The 21,894-nt window shown below is 40.4% G+C and overlaps 1 protein-coding gene across 12 annotated transcripts in view; it reads right to left on the bottom strand.

Annotated features, from left to right (window-relative positions):
* The window catches only part of tns1a (tensin 1a), a 248,155-nt gene that overhangs the window by 23,414 nt on the left and 202,847 nt on the right, over window positions 1-21,894 (bottom strand). For 10 of the 12 annotated variants that reach the window (XM_037536614.1, XM_037536609.1, XM_037536615.1 and 7 more), the window contains 2 exons: window positions 3,917-5,464; window positions 466-543 (listed from right to left, as the gene is read on the bottom strand). In XM_037536614.1, the coding sequence (XP_037392511.1) occupies window positions 466-543; window positions 3,917-5,464 (1,626 nt within the window). The remainder of the gene's footprint in view (window positions 1-465; window positions 544-3,916; window positions 5,465-21,894) is intronic. The other 2 variants (XM_037536608.1, XM_017715785.2) reach the window with 2 other exon arrangements.

Raw genomic sequence — 21,894 nt, 5'->3', positions numbered from 1 at the left:
TCAAATGACTCACCCATGCAGGAACAGCATAAACAAGCTTCTTCTTCTTTTTAAAATTGGTAAAAAAAACAAAACTTTTTGTGCTAATTAAGGCAGAACTGCTGTTTTCTTTAGTTTTGTTTGACAACCAAGGTAAGACTTATGCTAGCTTGGTTAAATGCATTAGCCTATACTTCAGTGGTTAGGCCAGGAGTCAAGATAGTTTGACAACACAGAGATTCCCTGTACCCAAAGTCTAAAATCTAAATATCTAAACTGTAAATATGTTGGTTATTGGAATTTGCAGCTTAATATAATATGTATGTGTGTGTGTATGTACGTATACTTAATATATATGAGATTGGTCACAAATGTTCATATCGGTGGGACCCTGTCAATAAAGCAAGAAAGAATCAAGAAAGGGAGGAAAGGTATCAAAAGAAGTGGAGAGCAGGGAGAGGTGGAGGACAGTGACAGAGGACAAACCAGAGAAGGAATAGGAGCGATGGCGTTCGGGCTGGTTGGACATGCTCTCGGAGATGCCCCGGATGCGAGCGTTGTACTCTGGGTGGGGACGTGATGGGGTGGGTGAGGTAGAAGAGGAAGAGCAGGAGAGGATAGATGCAGGTGGAGGTGTAAGAGCATGAAGCGAGGTCCATAAAGCAGGTTGGATGGCCAGAGAAACAAAATGATGGGGACAAAAAGATAATGGTGAAACTGGTGGTCTAACACCTTGAATCAACTCTATTAACATTAATAACATCCTTACGTATGTAATAGTTACAGATTTATTCATATTCACCTGAGTCATCTGTCAGCTGTAGAGAAGTAAAGTGGTCACTAATGTCTTACTGACCAAAACAATGTTGTCTCTAAGTGGTCAGGGATCATTTTTATTGTTTTGCTCTATTCTCCAGCCACTTGGCTGGAATTGGCCTAAACCACTGATGAAAAGGTTACAGTGCAGAATGACAGCTTTAAGTTGCAAGGTTGCAATTAGACCTGTGACAGTCATAAAAATGAAACTGACGGTTAACTGCCTTTTATATTATTATCTGCATTCTTAATAAAGAAAAAGCCTAAAGTTGCCAAATCTGCTGATATCTATCTTGCTTCCTAACCGCCAAAAGCAGCTTCTAACTGACGACAGAAACAGTTTGAGCTTAAACAAACAAACTTTACTCCCTGCTGCCCTCAATTAGCTTCCTTAGTCATGATCTATGCTGCAAAATGCTTTGGAATCACTCTGGATTTAACAGGATGATTCGGGCTACTTAAAAGCTGAGTTAGGTATTTCATTTAGGTGCTTTAGTTTATGTTATAACATCATGTAACAGAAAGAAAGGATTCAATATGTACTAAAGCTTTTTTAGTCAGCCTGGTTCAGAACATTGGATGACTAAATGCATCTCATGTAGACTGCATTACAAACGTTTACAATTACAGGACTGGACCTCAGCTCTATTTGCCTTTTACACAAACCAAGGACTCATCTTAACCCCTGGACATACAACCCCTGGACATACAGCTAACAACTGTGGAAAATTATTGATCAGTTTTGATTAGTCGATGATGTAATAACTGTGACAAGTCTAGATGCAAACCCTCCTTACAGTTTACCTGGACCTACTGAGATCACCAGCTAGTGGGTATTTTCCCAAGCCTGTACTGGGGCCATGTTCAATATCGGCTTCTTTCAGGGGTCTTTAGTTAAAGTTTGATCTTTAATAACTGTCATGCATGCTGAGTGCATCAGGTTCACTTGGCCAGTCAGGAGCGTTCCACTTTTAGGCCCTGAAAAGCTGCACACTTGCTGTAGTGGTAGGTTTTAGGTCACTGACCTATTACACCATCACTCAGTTTGAGTTCTCAGGTATTACATTGTGTCTAAAATGCAGAATTTCTGAATTTATCCTCCCGCAGTCCCATCAATCAAGTGAACTGGCAGTCTACTGGCAGCTATACATGTGTATGTCATAACATTTCAATGATGAAGTGATATATTCAAGAGCGGAGGTGTCCAGTTCTAGTCCAGGCCCTAATCGAATCAGGACCAATGAACTCTAGATTGTTCTTTAGATTGTAAATGGTTTCTCCTTTTTCTCTATACTTTCCTCATTATTTCACTCCAGTGCAGGTCTTATCTGTCGATCTGACTTTGTTCTAAAACTCTGGGGGCTTTTTTGTATTTGCATAGTGTAATCTGGACTTTCAGTTCCTGAGGGTTACTAGCAGCTTGCTACTTATGTTAGAACAGGGGTGTCTAAGCATCCATAAAGGGCTGTAGGTTTTCCTTCCAATCCAGCATGAGCACACCTGATTCCACTAGTTCAAGCAGTTAGTTTTAACCAACTGACCCTGTGGGCTCCTGCTTAGAATGAAATGCAACCTGCAACCACCTGGATAAGACTGGACACTCTTATTAAGGGTTTCACCTGCCAGGTTGTTTGTTACTTCTCACCATAAGTGAAATCTGACTCTTAACAATGGAGCAAAAAGTTTTTTTTTATTTAAACTAATGTTTATGTTATTATGACTTGGTTTACTTGTATAATTTTTTTTGTTTTCTTTTTTTTTCAGATGTGAATGCCACTAGGCTACACCTGCATGCAAAGGTTTGGGCACACCTGCTCAAATAACATGTTCTTTGATTTTGAAGTAAAACCAAATGAACACATTCTCCACAGGGACAATTTTAAACATGACAATTTTTCTGCATAAAGTATAAAATGTGCCATAACTTTTGCACAGGCCGCTTTTTGTCCCCCCCCCCCCCAATATGTCTCTGTAAAGGATGTGTGACCTTATTTTCACTTCAACAAAACGTCATTTGACCAGGGTACTCAAACATTTGCACATGGCTGCATGTGTATTAAATGATGCATTAAATAGCTGCCATAGAAACACGTGGACAGTCAGTCATTCAGTTAATACTAGGGTCTGTATAAAAAGCACTTTGAGCTTTACATTGTTCATCCAATATAAATGTAAATATCCTTGATTTAAAGCTGACGTTCTGCACTTTAAATTTAACTTAACTTCAAATGTAATCCAACATGATGCAGAAGCAAATATTGCCTCACTCTTTAACTGCTTAAAGCACTTCAGATGATGTTGTCCTCAACCAGTAGTTCCATTTATAGCCACAGGGTGGCACCATGGAGAACACTGCACTAAGAATGCAGGATCTCTGAATGCAGAGAATGTGTGGTAGCTGGAGCTCAGCAGAGCAAAGTCTATTCTTACCGCGGATGATGTTCCAGCATGCTCACTCCTCTTCATGTAAAACATGGCCAATCTCTTATGTGAGCAGAGTCACAGCTCACTCATAATATTGTAGTTCTCCATTCCATGAAAGAATATAACAACTCTATAACAGCTTGGCTGGTCTTAGTGAATAGACAATAATAGAAGGTCAATACTAGAATATGTTTTATACTAGACTTCTGCATAGATGACATTCAAGAGCTTGGATATCACTGAACAGACAGACTCTTATAAGCCTAGACTGGGGAGAAATTAGGAGGGGAAAACTAGAAGGGGAGACATTTAAGTGGTGAGTCACTTGTATCACAATGCCAGAGAGAAAACTGTGTGGAAAAATGCTTTTGATGGGGTTGGCAATGGATGAGTTTTCCACTGTCTATTAAAAGACATTCTCTGCGGCATCAGTAGATCCAAAGGCATCTTCAAGTTGTCAACAATGGCCAAATTAGACTGTGAACTGTCACTGCTGGCTGGTTTCGGCAATATAATCTCTCTAGTTTCTTTCTCTAGAGATTTCAGCTTGGCTTTCTTGCAATTAAAAAGCAGGTGAAGTGAAAGAAACTACAGTTTTCCAATGTCTGCTGGAAAAGAATTCTGAGATCCTTTTCTCTGATCCCATTATCATTATCTGTAATGGTATTTTTACTAATTATAGAGGCTCATTCCTTACCTGCCACACGATGGGCCACTAGTCCTTCAAGATTTAGGCTTTCTTCCTCAGGCTCAGGTTCCTTAGCGGGTGTAACGGGGGGTAGAGGGGAGGAGGATGCGCTGTAGCTCCGCTGTGTAGCTGGATACGGGGAAGAACCCTGCAAGTCTGGAGAGTAGGACACCACTCCACCTCCTGGGTAAACGGTCTGGGGCTTGATCGGAGATGGCAAAGGCATAGTTGGAGATGGGGTAGTGACTGACCCTCCCCGTATGCTGTACGGGTCTTGCTGGTAGGTGGGTGAAGGAGATTGGGCAGGCTGGTACGGCATCTGGTGGGCATCGGCTGGTGGGGTCATGGGATACGCAGGAGATGACCTGTGAGAGGACTGGCCAAAGCTGGCTGAAACAGAGAGAGGTTGTGTGCCAGCATAGTTATGTATGGCCTGGTCAGCTTGGTAAGAGGGTCTGGTTAGGGTTTGGGAGAATGGCTGGAAGACTGAGCTGTTGTCTCCAGGTGGAGCACTCTGCGACTTGGGCACTGGTGTATGTGGCTCCAGGTCCAGCATGAGCATGTTGAGTGCCTCTATAGATTGCTCCACATCCTGCTGCGAAGCCCCGCCATGGGTAGGGAAGCGAGGAAGGCCAGCATTGGGGCCAAAGAAGGGGTCATCCATCAAGCCATACTGGTGCCAGGCACTTAGTCCCCGCTGTACTGCCTCTCTGCTGCTTGTGCTGCGCTCTGGAGCCTGTGGAAGATACCGAGGACCTCCGTCGAGCATTGGCGCACCATATGACTGTGAACGATACATCCCTCCGTTCTGCCCACTGTAGTCCACCAGATGCTCCTGTGCTGAAGATGAGCCTCTCATCTGGTGCACAGGCATCGCCTTGTTGCTTATCACTGGCCTCCGGTCTGGGAGACCACCCTGCTGCCTGTCAATATCAACAACAGTTGACTCAGTCTGAGCCTGGCTGTCTGCCGGAGTATCCCGGCCTTCAAATGAAGAGAGAGTCCCAAGGCTGTCGGCACTGTTGTCCCCTACTTGGCTGTCAGGTAACTCATCATCAAGGATGTCAGTCTCTCGCTCAGTGCCGGTTCGGCCGTTTACATGCACCTGTGCAGGCACAAGGTGGCGCACACCACCTCCAGGGCTTGTATTTGCCGCTGGAACGAAGCCCTGACGTGGAAGAAGTGGTGGGCCCTCTAGCCCGCTCAGCAGCTGCTCAAGCTCCCGTTTCTCACGGGGGCTGATGGGGATGTCAGGCGCAGGGTGGCTCACGGGGCCGGACGAGGATAGAGATTGCTGGGCATCATCTGTGCGGTCGGTCTTTACAGAGGCAGTGGAGTTGCCTGAGTCGCTGCTCACTGACAAGGCATGGTCGGCTGGGAGCGGATGATTGGCTACGGGGAGAGGAAGAGCGTGGCTGGCTGCAGAGATGGCTTGTTCAACTGCAGGAGGAGCACGCTCACTAGCTGGGAGACCATTGACAACACCCTCAAGCGAGTCTTTTTTGCGCACACGAGCGTAGAGGCTGCCGTCGAGTGGCCCTTGAGTATGAGCAACTTCTAAAAGAAAGGTAATAAACTTTTATCAATAAGATTTCCAAATACCAAACACACATGCACATATATACATACCTAAACATATACCCATCCTGTTTGCTCTCTTTGAACATCGTATGGCATCTTTGTGCATTCATTTTCACATTAAGCTAATGGAAGAGTTCAATATGGGTGGAAAGTCATTCTGGGGTCAGCCCTTGGACACATCTTGCTTTTTTTGCAGTCTGCCTTGTGTGTATCTGCTTTTGCCAGCAGTAGTGAAGCAAGCAAGTGCACCTTGGCCTTAAAAAAGCAAGACCTTCTGTTTGGGAGCCTCGTTGGCCATCTGCTAAGGTGCTATAAGATCAGTAATAGATGATAAATCTCCACAGCAGGGTAACATGTGCTCCCTGCAGGGGGAGAGTAGCTGGACTGAGGACACATGATAAAGTACTTTAGCCTATTTTAGCCCTCTTGGTCATGTCACTTTCAAAAACACTGACAGTACAATAATGCATCCGTTACCTGTGCTCACATTCTCCCTTATGTGTTATTCTGGCACCATTCCAAATTATGATCCAGCTTTGGCAAGATACTGAATGTATAACTATGCAGTTCTGAGCACATAATGTTTCATAAATAAAAATTAATAGTATTCAGCCTTTTTTGCCAGCTGGTATAGTACTACATGTGTTTAATGCCACATGAAATAACCAACACCGCGAATAACACCGGGAAAGTCTGAGTGACTTATTCAACATGGAAAAGAACAATAATTTTTTTTCTATTAGTTTAAACAGATGTGTTATTGTATCATCAGAAAAAACTGTACTTAAAGCTTTCGTCTTTAGACACAGGACAAAAAACAAGCTCAACTCTTGCTTTAGATCTGAAAACTGTAGAGGTGTTTCTGTCCTTGCGCCCACTGGGAGAAGACATCTCAATGCTATGGATCTGAAAGGACGTGTAGCTGTCAAGGCACTGTTACTAAAACAAAAGACTGTTACTAAGAAAACAAAACAAAAACAAAAGACTGTTACTAAGAAAACAAAACAAAAACAAAAGAAGCTGCTGGATCATGAGAAGCAGAAAACACACCCAATGTAAACAAATGGATATGTGGAATAACATCCCTGCAGATTTTTTTTGGAAAACTGAAAGTAAGTCTCCTGAAAGAAATGGATGCTGTAATGAAGGCAAAAGGTTAGTGTGCTAAGTACAATATACATATATATATATATAATTTTTAGTTGAATAATATCTGTTAAATATTAATATTAATAAAACTCAACAAAACATAACATATTTAATGACTGTTTTGACTGTAAAATAAATGAGAAAGTAAAGAAAGTGGGATCTACATTCTGCAAAGTACTGTACATATTCAATATATGGATTTTTGCCTATATGGACATGTTACACTATATGTTCCATGTTTGCTATGGAGGGCTAAGAAAGAACATCATCAATGTTTTTAAGTCACGGGGTAAAAAAATCCAATAACTGTCAATTTAGTAAGGTTCTTCATTTGGCACTGGCACTGGCAGAGGTGCGACAGACAACAAACAACCATGCTTCTATCTAAAAAGGCAGTATGTCCAAGTATTTAGTGACTGGAACTTAAGAAAAAAACTCAATGTAGTCATTGTGTAGTGCAAATCACCTAGAAATGCAGCGAGGGCAAACCTTCAGACTTGCCCACTAATGATGCAACTAGCCCCACTGGGAAATGATGCCAATCCTGGCATCTGACCTTGTACTCTGTTGTGGGTGTGTGTGTGTGTGTTTGTCAAGGAGGGGGAAATGGGTGGCCACTTTACAGTGCAACAGAAGGTCTAAGTGTCATACACGTCCCACTGAGAGATATGTTGCAATATGTAACAAGGACAGATCTACGCAGGATACAGGCTGGATCTCTGTGTTTGCAGAGACATTTTAATGTGTTCACACGCATTTACGCAAAAAGGATCACAGGTTAAGACTCATACATACAACACATGCTCCCCAAACACGCATTTCTGTTTGTCTGATTTGAACACAGCAGATGGGTTTTAGCAATAATGATTGGTGGCATGTAGAGTGGGCCCTCGTGGTGCCAATGCTAAAGTACTGAAGACCTGTGTAGAACAGCTCTGTGGACTCCTGCAGTACATAAACAACCTGACTTCCGGTACTTTGGAAGACATCACATCTGATGAAGTCACTTAAGAATCTTGTCCCGGGTCACCTCAGGACACACATGTGTGAGGCATTGGACCGCTTTCAGGAGGATGCTGTAACGTACCTGCTGCACTGAGCTCAATTACACCTGGAGACGGCAGGGCACACTGTGTGTCATGTTCTTTGGCTTCTCTAGTGCCTTCAACACCATCCAGCCCTTCTTGTTGAGGGACAAGCTGAGTGCAGCACAGGTGAACAATGCTCTGGTATCCTAGATCATCGACAATCTGACCACCAGACCCCAGTGTGGCTACAGGACTGTCAGGGAAGATAACAAGCAGTACAGGTGCACCACAAGGGGATGGTTCTTGCTCCCTTTTTTCACTTTTTACACCTCTGATTTCACCTCTGAGAAGTGTCACCTACAAAAGTTCTCAGATGACACTGTTATGTGGAATTTATTAAGGAGGGGATGGAGGAGGAGTACAGGAGCCTAGCACCAGCTTTGTGGACTGGTGTCAGCACAACCATCTCCAAGTAAACACCAGAAATTCGTAAGAATGTTTTTAAACACAATTCTCAAAAAAATTTCCCAAATATTCTCTTAAGAAAATCTCAATTATTTCCTTAAGATTTTCTTATATAGGCCATGCTGTGTTTTATAGCTTACAATCAATGGCGCAAAATATATTTTGAATTCGTATTACTTGTTATTCATGTTATTTAGTTTAATCCACTAAGAGGACAGCAAAATGTTAAGTCAGGGAGAGAGGTTAACATGGACAAGCTGCCAAATTTAGCCAAATTTACTTTGTAAAGAGTATCGGTGGTATCAGATGCCATTTTCTATGCTGTTGTGTGCTGGGGCAGCACTATTACAGAGAAGGACACTATCAGACTGAACAAGATCATCAGAAAGGCTGGATTAGTCATAGTCCTGGGGGCTAAACTGGACACAGTAGAGACAGTGGTGGAGAGGAGGATGCTGACAAAGATGTCAGTGATCATGAAGAATGCTTCACACCCACTCCACAAAACACTGAAGGCACAGGCGAGCACAAAGAACAGCAGACTGCTCCTGTCCCGCTGTAGGGAGGAACACTTTCGCAGGTCATTCCTTCCGGCAGCCGTCACACTGTACAACTCTTCACTCTCCTCCGTCAATTACTCATGCATCATTGTACATCTATTATCATCTGCACTCTCCTTTATTACTGATTATTCTGCATCGGTCATGCTCTTTTGCACAATACTATATTTATATAGTGTGGTTGGATAGTGTAGTGGTTAACACCTCTGCCTTCTACACTGTAGATTGGGGTTCAGTCCCCACACAAAACACCCTACACTATACCAATAAGAGTCCTTGGGCAAGACTTCTAACACCGCCTTGGCCTCCCTGTGTAAAATGATCAAATTGTAAGTCGCTCTGGATAAGAGCATCAGCCAAATGCCGGAAATGGAAATATACAACAGTATATTATATACACAACATTATTGTGTTGTAATACTGTTACAACAAATTACTGTTGTTGTAACACTGCAACAGTAACTGTGACTTTTATTGCAGCAGTAATGGTAACTTAATTTTTTATAGAAAAGTGCAAGTTTTGGATTTTGTATATATATATAGTATGGTTATAGCTATAGCCCTGCGATAGACTGGCGACCTGCCCAGGATGTATCCTGCCTTCAGCCCAGTGGTTGCTGGGATAAGCCCCCTTGATCCAGAAGGATAAGCCTGTTAAAAAATGTGTGTGTGTGTGTGTGTGTGTGTGTGTGTGTGTGTGTGTGTGTGTGTGTGTGTGTGTGTGTGTGTGTGTGTGTGTGGTTATAGTTATAGTTATATTGCCATCCAGTTCCTTATACTATTCTACTGTTTTCAACTTACGTGTATTGTATGTTGGTTTGGTATGTGCGCTGTTGGAACACTCTGATCTCATATTGCCTGAGATTTCACACATATGATGTTAATAAAGAGTGTTACACTGTCAATGCCTGCCAGGATTTTACATTATTTAACACTGATTTCCACAATACATCATTTTCACACTCTATCATTTTTTATAACCCTAACCATCAAAACATAATAAAATGAAATTCAACAAAGAAATATGAATGGCTACAATGTAACTGAGTAAAAACTGATTCCTTCACTCACTAACCCACCTGAGTAGAAGTAAAAGTGTACCGTGTAAAAGAACACAGATACATAAAGTACACTACCGAGTAGCTAGAACGTATTCCTCTTAACAGTCAACTCAGCACATTTTCTGTAATAACATGGCAAATTACTACTAAGCTGACACTGGGCTGTACTATTATGGGATGTGGCAGCAATTAAGAGTTAAAAATGCATAAACAACTTAATAAAAACAGTTTTATTCTAACAATTTTGTCTCGATTTTCTTTCTTCAACTGTTTAAAAGCTACAACGGGGGCATCGCAAAATAATCGAATTGTTTATTGGTGTTACCAGGTGTGAATATTTTGTGAAGTTGGTACAAATTATAAGCAGACTTAAACTTAAACTTAAACTGTCATTTAAAAATGCTTACTTGGGATCTTCCGTGCATGTACAGTGCATAACATAGTGAGCAAATACGTTTACTGTTTTTTTATTTCTAACATATTTAAAGGTTAGGGAGAAATAATATTTGTGTTCATATGTAAATTTCCAGTATATTATTGGCTACTGAGATACAGGAGATTACTGTATTTGAATTTCAGCTTATTACTGTAAGTACAACAGCATTTTGTGGCACAATCGCTATATTATTGACATTTTCTGTGAATAGGATACAGTAAATTACTGTGGAAAGTAATGCAGATAATTAACAGTAATTTACTGTTATTTTACAGCATTTTTTAACTGTTTAAAAAGTCACATCTACCAAATAAACAGTAAATGTAGATTATTTGTAGAAAGTGTGTACCTAGATGTAATTTAACCAGGTTCACTCAAACTGCATTTGACACTCGTTAGATGTGTCCTACACATGTTTGGTGACTTTTCTAAACCTTATCCAGCAGCCTAAATAGCTTGTCTGACGTGAATGCATATGTAAGAGGAGTGGAATCTCGCTGGGAGCTGTCACAGAAGCCTGAAGTTCTGGGCCCCTGGAGAAAGGCGTCAGAGGCTCAAACTGTAAAAAGCCCCCTGCTGTCCCTAACAGCCCTACTGAATCTCTGTGGTCCATTTGGCAAAGTTTCCATTACAGCTTTAGACCACTTCTAATCTCTGGCCTAGCTCCCAGCAACACCCAAAGGTGGAACATCACCTCACTAAACAGCTCCTGCTATGGGGTGACATGCCCTTAACCCTAACCCTAACATCTGTGCCATGCAGCAGATCTAATCACTGGGACGCTCGCTGATTATCAAATTATACACACATATGAAGTACTTCTATGAGTAATGATTACCAGCAGCAGCAGCGCTAAACAGTAAATGTGTACTAAGATTATATCTTGTGGTTTCTGGGACATGGCACATGCATCAAGTCATAAAAAACAGACTAAAGGGCTCAGCTATGAAAAATGTAATGAATAGGGAACACAATATGACTCAAAAGCCCAGTTTAACAGTAGCTCGATCAAATATATAGATTTTCAACATTGTCATATACTGAATCTTCAATATACTGAATTCTGTTTGGAACAATGTTTGTTTGGTGGTTTGAGCTGAACTTTAGTTCTGTGCATTTAGAACTTGTGTGATATTGTAAAATCCCTGTTTAATTTCACTGAATGCAAAATATACTCACAGTTTTATGAAAGCAGCTTAAAACACTGTTTACTAAAAGCCAACTGGTTCATTTAATTATCGTCAAAATAAGAACATCATCACATGGTGGGGATTCACAAAAAGGTGCGATGAAATCTCCATGTTAAGTGCCAAAAATAAGACAAGACAAAAAGACAATAAGACATAAATCAGACTTTTCTCAGGTGTTAAATAATGCGGTCAGTTTTTAATTGTCAGTCTCAGTAAATCAGGGCGAGATCTACATTATAATAATCCCAGTATTTTGAGCACTGACAGTGAAACTCCTACAAACGCATATGCAATGAAGCAAAAGTGAAAAAAGCTGAAGAGCTGTTGCTCCTTTTAGGTAAATCACTACTGTGACTTTTTAATGCCATCGTTTTTAATCCCCCCCAGGTGTAGTCTGGAATAAATACATGTAATACCCTACATACTGCATTGTTTGTAACTGTCATTTTGTAACCCTGCAATGCAAATGACTGAACCACAATTTGACATAAGTGTGACAAGTGGTGCTATATATGGAAATATTTCAAACAAATAGATTGTAAATTTGTAAATGTGTGACGCTTATTCTGGCAGTCTCATAGTGTTTTGAGCTGTAGGTCTAGAAATTTTAAGCAGCAACTAAGTGACGTACACAGTGACGTCTGGCAGAATAATAAGCTTTTTTATTTTACATCAAATGTGTCATAACACGCTACCTAACATGTAGCGACCACGCGGACTGCTCACACGACCGTAGACAAAGGTTTGGTCAATTTAGTCCTGGTCAAACAGGATTGTTTGCAGTATTGAACGTACTGAGGAAAATGTAAACCTGTGCAAATCCTACACATTTTATACTGTATGTTTTTCCCCAATATATTACACCCAGCAAATAAAGAGAACTTGCAGAACGTTACATATTTTGGTGTGTTCTTCACAGAGAAGGTTAACTTATCAATTATATATCTAAAAAAAAACTAAATATATAACATATAAACATATCTAGCTGTACATAATAAAGGATTTTTTAAAAATGTGGATATTCAATTATCAAAAATGGTTATAGTGCCCATCCACACTAAACTGGCTTTATTTGTTTTGGACATAGACATCCTAGTCACCGGCTATTGTGACTAATGCCCCTAGTAAGTCCATCAGGTTCATTTCTGCATATGGGCATGATCATGTACAGCAGATTTAACATCAGTTTACATTTTAGGCACAGACTTGCATATCAGATGCACGCATGGAGACACCACCCCAGCCCAGCCAGACAGTCTGGATCATTTGAAGAGGACATTTTATCTGTAACAGAGCAGTGTGTAGGAGCCGCCTATGAAGTGTCAATCAAATGGCCCATAACTCAGGAACAGTTTATGAGAAAGAGGTGGGCATGAGAAGCGAGGTAGCTTCCAAGAAGCCATAATGTGTAGATGTGTATTTACTGGCCAAAACCAGAGGACAACTGGACACATACATGTGCATAATTTAAGTTAGTGCTTATAAATAGGCCCCAACCTACATCTCGGTTGGATAATAGAAGTTAGATGATTACATGGACAAATCCCAGACATTAAACTTCTTCATAATGAATCATTTTGCATCAAACCACTCTGAATGAATTTGTTTACATCTCAACCACTGAATTATGCAGAATTCCTACTTAACAAAGCTTCTGATTACTAAAGCATTTTATAGATTGGAACTGAATGTGCTGAAATATTATTATACCTCAGTTCAAACCACATCTGACTGGTTGAGAAGTATTCTGCTAGTATTGTTATCTAATAACGTCACGGTTCATTCATACTTGCATCATTATAGCCACTAATTACATCTCAACAGTTAAATTAAGCACAAATTATGAAAAATCCGTCCAATTCCCTTATAGGGCCCAGTGGCTTTATCAGTATCTGCAAGATTCCTGCTAACACAAAAACTGATATTTGCACGAATGGATTCATATTATTGTAGAATGAACAGATACCTCTACTGTGAAGAGAACCACTCTCATCTGAGTCATTTCTTTTGGGATATTAGTTAGATTAGAGTATCTAATAGAGTTCTTTTGGCTGTATTATAACTACTCAGTGCTTAGACCAAATATCCAAATAAGTTCAAAATAATATAACATTCAGTAGTTGTTAGTTTCAGGTCAGTAGCCAGTGACCCCTGCTGTTAGTGTGTTAGCTGGCCAAGTCTGACTCAATCTAACTAGCAACAGCCACGGCACTGGGTCAAGACCTGCGGGTGATGTCATAGGTGACTGATGCCAGCGTATAGAAGGGACAGCGAGACAGGGGAGGGTCATTCCAGGAAGGAAACAGATCTGCAGTGAACATGGCAACTAAGGAGTCTGGCATTTGAATCAATTCTGATGACAGGCTAGTGATTACTTTTAATAAACAGCTCCAGCAGCTCAGAATAAAGGAACCACTTACTTAGCAATTATAAACCATGATGTTATCACAAATAACAACACTAGTAGGACACCTTTAAACCTGTCTGATTTTGTGGGTGGAACGATGTACTTTAACATATCCTATTCCGATCTACAATACGCTTTGGTTACCAGAGGCCTTGTTAAATCGGGCATTGGGAATTTATTTAGAGTGGTTTCACGTGGCATGGTTCACTTTAGAGAAACTTACTCACTCACTGACAGTGGTGATAGGAACCAGGAGTTGATGTTGACAAATCAGTAGATTTCAAGTTAATGCTTTGGTTACCAGCAAGCCCCATGAGACACCTGCTTTAATGTGATTTTAAAGTGAAAAGGAATTCACAGGAATCCTGTGTGATGCTATATCATGCCACATGTATATATAGGCATGGAGAACAAGCATAAAGAAATGCAGTAGCAGGAAAAAAGGTTGTAAGGTGATAAACATAGACACAGACAGACAGGCAGGGTGACTGACTGAGTGACAGACAAACAGAAAGGCATGTGGAGAGGGAATATAGTATAGCATTTATGAGGGTGGGGGGAGTGAGGGAAAAAAACCTGGGTTGGGAGAACAGAGAAAGAACTGTGGCTGAGAGTGATGTAAGAAGCGGGTGGGGGGGGGGGCTACAGGGGTGCCAAACCTGCTCTTACAGCTCAACTCTGTCACATGTTGCTCTAATTGGAGCGCACTCTCTGCATGTGAGGCTTCAGGTCAAAACTGTCATTAGCTCTCACACACACACACACACACACACACACACACACACACACACACTGTTACCATCGCTATGAGATTCTAGTAATATGTTAATGATAAGCTAACAGTGAGTCACACAAACATCTTTTGGCCAGTCTAGATTAATCACGAACACCTGAAGCCTGTAAAAGGCTTTCCCTGTTTTATATTAAGCTTGTATAAAGGAACATGTTAACACTCATCTTGTAGCAGTTTCACAGTGACTTCTGGCGGTGCTGTTGTTCTAACATTTGACTAAAACCCACTGGTCACGCCACCACTCGTAGTCTCAATCGGTGACATATGGACTTCAATTGCTATTAAAATGGTCAATGTTGTGAAAAAAATTAGAGGATGAAGAAGAGCAGTCCCTGAGGGATTGAGGAAGAGAATTCCAGAGTTTGGGGGCCATGGCACTGAAGGACCTCCCTCCCAAAGTGGAGAGTCTGGTGCGTGGAACAGCAAGTAAGTTATTACAAGAAGACCTTACATGTGAGCTATATAATTAAATTACACAGTAGCTACTTGAACTTTGCTGCAGCAACAGTGTAATCTGTGTGGTGTATACGTATACTTACCTAAACTCGTACATTTGCTTGTATTCAACTCTGTCTCATTTCAGACAGACTGAAAAAAAACTGTCGCAACTTAATTCATTTGAGGCAACAAGGAACCTCAAATAGCTTGACCTAACTGAACTTATCAGGACTGACAGTGGAAAAAACAATACATGTGTAGGTGATGATGATAGTGGCCTACTTTCAGATGCTCATCTTAGGTAAAATCATTCAAATAAAAACTCATTTTAAAGCTTAGTCGTTTTTAAAGAAGAAACATTGGATTGGTATTAGTATCAGCTGATACTTGAGGTTTTAATATCAGTATTGGAAAATCTATAATTACTAAACAGAACACAGTGGCATCTATAATTAAACAGAATATTCCTTATCACTGAGTAACTTGTCGTCGTTCTAAGATTAATGTGAATCATCTCATCTCCATTCACCACCCAACACCAACCCCAGTACAGCCCTGCTCAACACATATCATAGCGAGAAGGCATTGTTTCATGCGTGTCAGGGTCATTTCCAGCAGGACAGAATAAGAGTTGGAGCAGTGAGACTCTGGTCTTGGCTACATCACTGAACTCCACCTGAACTCCTTCTTTTCAGGACATCCTATCACACATATGTCAGAGCGAATAACGTCCAGTTTGAAACGAGCATTTCTATTCAAGCTTAAATGACTTGGAGGAGTAATCGAAGCGGGGTTTGAATAGCTGTGGGCTACCAACAAGCACATAACCACTGACTGTTCAGTCTGTTTAGAGTAATGTTCCCCGGCATTGAACGACGCATCCAGAGCTCTGTGCATGAACTGTTTGTTGTAAACATTCTGTTGACATGGAAACAAAACCATTCAGTCTGCCTTAGAAATGAGCAAGAAAAACCTCCTCCTGTAATTAATCGAAAGAGCCAGACCGCATACTTGATTGAAACCTCAGTGCAAAAAAAAAAACAGCTTTCAAACAGCGCCACAGAGCTGACGGCTTCTGTCCAGAAGGGGATCCAACTAAGCGTGCGTTCAAACCAAAATGGGCTGAAAAAGAACTTCTTCGAAGTAACAAGATGTAAAATGTGACCTACGTATACCAAACTTCCCAAGTAATGTACATATGGCTGGTGTCGGAACTTTGCAGCAGAATGACAAAACATTCCTAACTTTCAATGCAAGTTAATGTAACAAGATTTTTAAGTCGCTTTAGACTATTTCTGTTTCTTTCATCATGAACTCATTAACACAACACAAATGGCAGCGGGCAGCTTTCAAACTATGAAAATGGAGGTTTTGTTCTGATAGCGATGACACTTTTTAATTACAATTGACAAACAGATTGAAATACTCTCAGCTAGACACAAACATATTTTAAAATGTTTTTTTCAATATATATATATATATATATATATATATATATATATATATATATATATATTGATATAATAATAATATGTCATTTAAATATGTATATAGCGAAACTCTCTAGTTCTCGTCATTTCTTTACTTGTTGATCTCATCGTGACTTTTCAAATCGGTATTCTACATATTTATTCCAAATTTATTAGAAGTTCTCATCTTTTATAGCTTTCTCCATCATTATGGAATCAACTACAGCTCTGTCTACCATTCTAGAAAAAAAATGCATTTCTTTAAAGCTTCCGATTAGTTTCAACAGAGCGATAGAGAAGCAGAGTAACAGAGTCATTTAATACACAAATCTGGTGTAATCTACTGACAACAGCGTTACCACATTTTGGAATGGCAGAGAACCAAAACCTCTGGAACTGCGTATTTCCAGGAGAGGGAAAAACATTAAGTAAAGTAAAATTCTAAATCTCTGCATAAGACAGTGGTTTAGACGTAAACAAAGTCATTCCGAGTCGTTTATAGACTTAACTGTTTCTTGGTAGGCAAACTTAATGATGTATTCTTCGCAGTGCTGCCGACAGCATATCTACAACACAGATAGAGCCATCTTATTTACTATCCAACATCCAAATGAACCTACATGCCTCATCTCAGCTTTTATATGTATGTTGATAATAGATATAAATCTGAAAAAACTGCTTTTCTTTGACAAACTATTTGTCTTACAGTGCCCTGCGTGTGCCTCTCCACCATGAATGGATTTTAAAAAGTGCATCTTAGGCCAAAAACGTATCTCAGAATCATTATACAAAGCAGTTTCTATCACCACTGTGTACAATTCTGCATTTCTGTACATCAAAACACTCTTACTGACTTATCTATGCAAAATGTTGTAAAAGTCGTGAACTTTCCCTATAATGTAATGATGTATTCATGTACAGGTCATTTTGGACCATTTCTACTGGTCTATTTGGCATCAGATAGCACCCGGTGCTTTTAAATGGTGTAAAACAACTACTGAAAAGGTAGGAGTGCCAAAGTGCTGATCTGACAAGCCACAATATAAACATATATACTATACACAATAACACAAACAATACAAAAAGGGTTCATGGTAACAGTGAACACACTTCAGACTGCAATCAACACCACAAACAATGATCAATACAATCCAGTGCTACATATACCGAACATTTTACCGAATTATTTCTCTAAACACACACGACACATGCAACACACACTGCTCACCAGCTCCTAAAGTCCAGCCTGAGTCTGTGTCTCTGCAGAGAGTTCATTCTGAGTAGTCAGTCCATGTATCCACCCTCACTTCAATCACTGCACTGTCAAAAAGACTTCAGCTCGCTCTCTCTCTCTCTCTCTCTCTCTCTCTCTCTCTCTCTCTCTCTCTACCACACACTTCCCTCTCAGTCATTCTAAAAATGCTATGAGGCTGCATAGCAGCCAAATATGGGAGCCCTGGCAGTAAACAAGGCCTGGTGGTGGTCATACTCCCTGCTGCCGCTGTCATACACTCACACACACAAACCCCCTCACACACACACCCACACTTATGAGCAGCTACTGCTCTGAGATAAACGCATGTCTACAGCCACTGCTTAGTTTTACACCTCTAAGGGTTTTATCTGCATACACACACTTTAAAATATCGGCCATTGACAAATGCTCACTTATCGCCATAGGGGAACCCTCAGGGTAGTGTTATAGTCAAGACCATTAGAGGTGAGTCTGAGCCAATTAAATAATAAACAGCCTCTAAAACACTGTTAATTATTAGATTATATTTGCATTGTAGACAAATGTTAGTGAGATTATCATCTGTCCCTTCTCTCTAAAACGTTATTATTATAATTTAATAGAATTGATATGTATATTCCAGTAAAATGGAATACAAACCAAACTACCCATTTTTATTATTAAATGAAAACTTACTAATACCATTGTGATCTGCACTCAGGGGACGTATAAAATTTGGAAGCAACGAACATCAGCAAACAAATAAATGCCAATAAAACAAGGTGCTGGAAACGTTCCTCAGAGATTCTGGTTGGTTATTTGAGTTCCTGTTGTCTTTCTATCATCTGGAACCAGTCTGCCCATTCTCCTCTGACCTCTCACACCAACAAGGCATTTTCGTCCACTCAACTGACCGCTCACTGGATATTTCCTCTTTCTCGGACCGTTCTCTGTAAACCCTAGAGATGGTTGTGCGTGAAAATCCCAGCAGATCAGCAGTTTCTGAAATACTCAGACCAGCCCGTCTGGCACCAACAACCACGCCACGTTCAAAGCCCCTTAAATCCCCTTTCTTCCCCGTTCTGATGCTTGGTCAGCACTTCAGCAAGTCGTCTTGACCACCTCTACACGCCTAAATGCAGTGAGCTGCGGCCGTGTGATTGGCTGATTAGCTATTTGTGTCCAGGCTGGTGAGTGCACATATCTGTAATTTTTGGGGACCAGTCACGTTGTAAAGTAGCCTTGATCAAAGTCCTCTAAATAGGCATTCACAGCAAAAATCATCACATTTCGCAGTATACTTCTAAAGATACTGAGCTTTACTCAAGAACCCATAAAGCTGGATTCCTACATCTCCCAGAATTCATTTGGACAGCTTTTGGGGCCGTGACTACATGAGCACTGCATGACAGGACCACACTTCTTCATCTCAACCATTTAGCTTTGCAACTTCATAAAGATCAACAATTGATATTAAATTAACATTGAAATAATGAAATTATTCGGAGTCAGTCAATACGTAGACTTGTGCTGCTAAACGCTGTGCATGAAGAAAGTCCGACTCTATCAAGAGATAACAGTTAGAAAGTTGCTCCCACTGCAATAAATAACCTAAACCGCATTTGTACTGAAAAACATTGGCATGTGTCTTCAAAACACTTCAAGGCAAAAGATTTCAAGAAAGATTTAACTGTATTTTTTGTACTTTTGAGTGGCATCAGATCCAAACTGAAACTCTTTCTATAGACGCTCGGCATAAACAGAAAACCTGAGCTGAGGTAGGCTAACTGTAAATGAGCTAAGGGAGATTTCTTCCCATTGCAAAATGTTTGTCTCATCCCAGTAGAGGCAGCAATTTCTCTGAAGTGGTTTTCATGCCAAAAAAAAAAAAATTTTTTAAATCCTCTGGAATTTTTAGCTTAATTGAATCAACATTCTTCTTACATTTAAATTTGGTCTTCAAGTACTGTAGTGATACTCTTTTAATGAATAAATTACAGTGCAGTCTAGGTTGATCTAGGCAGTGATTTCATATCAAACCACTCTGAATGACTTTGTTTCCATCTTAATGGTTTAACCACCTAAAATCCCTAGCTCACTACATGCAACGATTGATTGTTCAGAGACTTCAATGCAAACTGGCTGAGCTATTCTTAGGTTTAATACATGAAGAGGATTTCATTAGAAAAAATGCCACTATCTGCCCTCTGGAAGTCCTACATTTATAACAAGCAGTAATCTAACCAACATTCAGTCAGATCTGAAGAACAGCGGACGCCCCCCATGCCAGAGCTCTTCACTGAAACCGTCACATACGAGGCCAAATGTAGGCCGATAAAATATATGCAATGTCTTTTAAAAGTTCCAAGTGTCTGTGTTTAATCTGGAATGGCCAAAGGTTCACGAGCATTAGCTTAACACTAACTATATTAACTATTCGACTTCTCATAATGTTGCCAACCGATGTTATCGCAGAGGAGGTGAGCTGACATTTACAACTCAAACTGAAGGCCTTGCTTTAATAAAATAATCACAGCTCGCCACTGCTTTCACGCAACACTACCGTAACTTGTAAAACACCCTTAAACTGAATGCACTTTAATGCAATGGTATGTAAAACTGGATGGTAACACACTGACACATAAATCATTTTTGCTACCTACATCACAAGCATGAGCTCATATGTTAGGCATGTGTCTGAGTGCAGGACACTTTTACTTATCCATTGCTCTAGAGCCTGTGATGCAAGCTACATGGACACTATTGGTGGCACCACCTGCCCTGTAGGGGTCTTAACCTCAGAGACAGCTGCTCGAATAACCAGCTATTACTGGAGCTGAGCAAGCAGTTAGGATACCCTGTCCACAAGGCCTTGTGATCCAGCAGTCTAACCAGGTTTCAGTCAGTTATTGGAAAACAATAGTTGCAGCTTGATGTTACTGCTATTCACTGAAACAGTTACTATAATACTGCAACATAAAAGATAAAATATAGGCCATCTGCAAGCTTCAAACGGAATATAGAGTACAGTCTATGCATGCCAGCAGAAACAAGGATTGTCATAGAAGTGTTTCTTTTTTTTGACATGTTTTTTATTCAAGGATTGACATTTAGCATCCAAACTAAGGGCCTAACCACTGCAAATTAGACCACTCATTTGTTATTCCCAGTGATAACTTTCACTTTGGCTCAATGGTTAAAAAAGCACTAATCACTAGTAACTAATTCACACCAAAATGGTTATATTGAATTATACTGATAGACTTCAGGATGAATCTTGCAATTTTTTTAGAACACCAAAAACAGTCTACGATGTAGATGCATTAGGCTAGCACTACTATAGTTAATGCTAAGAGAACAACTAAAGAAGCACTGGCCTGGTGCATGCTGTGCAGTAAGTAGCAGTATTTGTTTCCATTTTTTCGGTGAGACAAAAAAAAAAAAAAAGATCTACACAAAACTAGAAAAACCTGAAATGCTCAGATAGTCACTGGGTTTATACTGCAGTTTATCATTAAACATTGCAATCATCTCATCTCTGGTCTCCATGTCTGATAGGTAGGTGGGCTTCAGAGCATGGAAAAACGCAGATGCCTAACAGAAGGTATCCTAAACACTATTATGGGCTCATTTATCATTCACTACACTGTTGTCTGTGTATGCATTTCATGAGCCTTAAAATAGGTCCTATTCTCATCCACTCCTTAGATCTAGTTTCACCAGAACCCTTTAGGCCTTGTAAACAATGGGCAGAGATGGGCATACAGGCCACATGACCATGTCAACTCATAGCTATGGAACTATCATTAGTCATCCAGGGATAAAACCAGGCTTTGCCCAGTCAGTGACGTAGAGCCTTCCCGGCGGAATCTATAGCCCACTGCCAGTTCCTCTTCAGATCAAGCCTAAATTTGGTACTTGCTCACTTGTTTGGGTTACCTCACCCATCTGCATGCACGTTAGAGTACAGTGAACTCCAGCATGACCCTAAATAGTCTTGTTCTTCACACTTCCACAGCAGGTCAGAACACAGGGCGGGAATTTGAACAGAGATTGAATCTAATGAAAGCTTCAGTCCAGCCAATAGAAAGATTCAAATAAAGCAACTGTCTGCAGTCTAATGTGTGCCTATCAAGTATTCTACAATGTGTTTTGTGTATCATTTGTAAACCTTTA

Source organism: Pygocentrus nattereri, chromosome 30 (genome assembly GCF_015220715.1).
Source record: "Pygocentrus nattereri isolate fPygNat1 chromosome 30, fPygNat1.pri, whole genome shotgun sequence".
NCBI classification, from domain to species: domain Eukaryota; kingdom Metazoa; phylum Chordata; class Actinopteri; order Characiformes; family Serrasalmidae; genus Pygocentrus; species Pygocentrus nattereri.
Note: the sequence above shows the minus strand (reverse complement) of the source record. Positions and strands in the feature narration are given on the sequence as shown.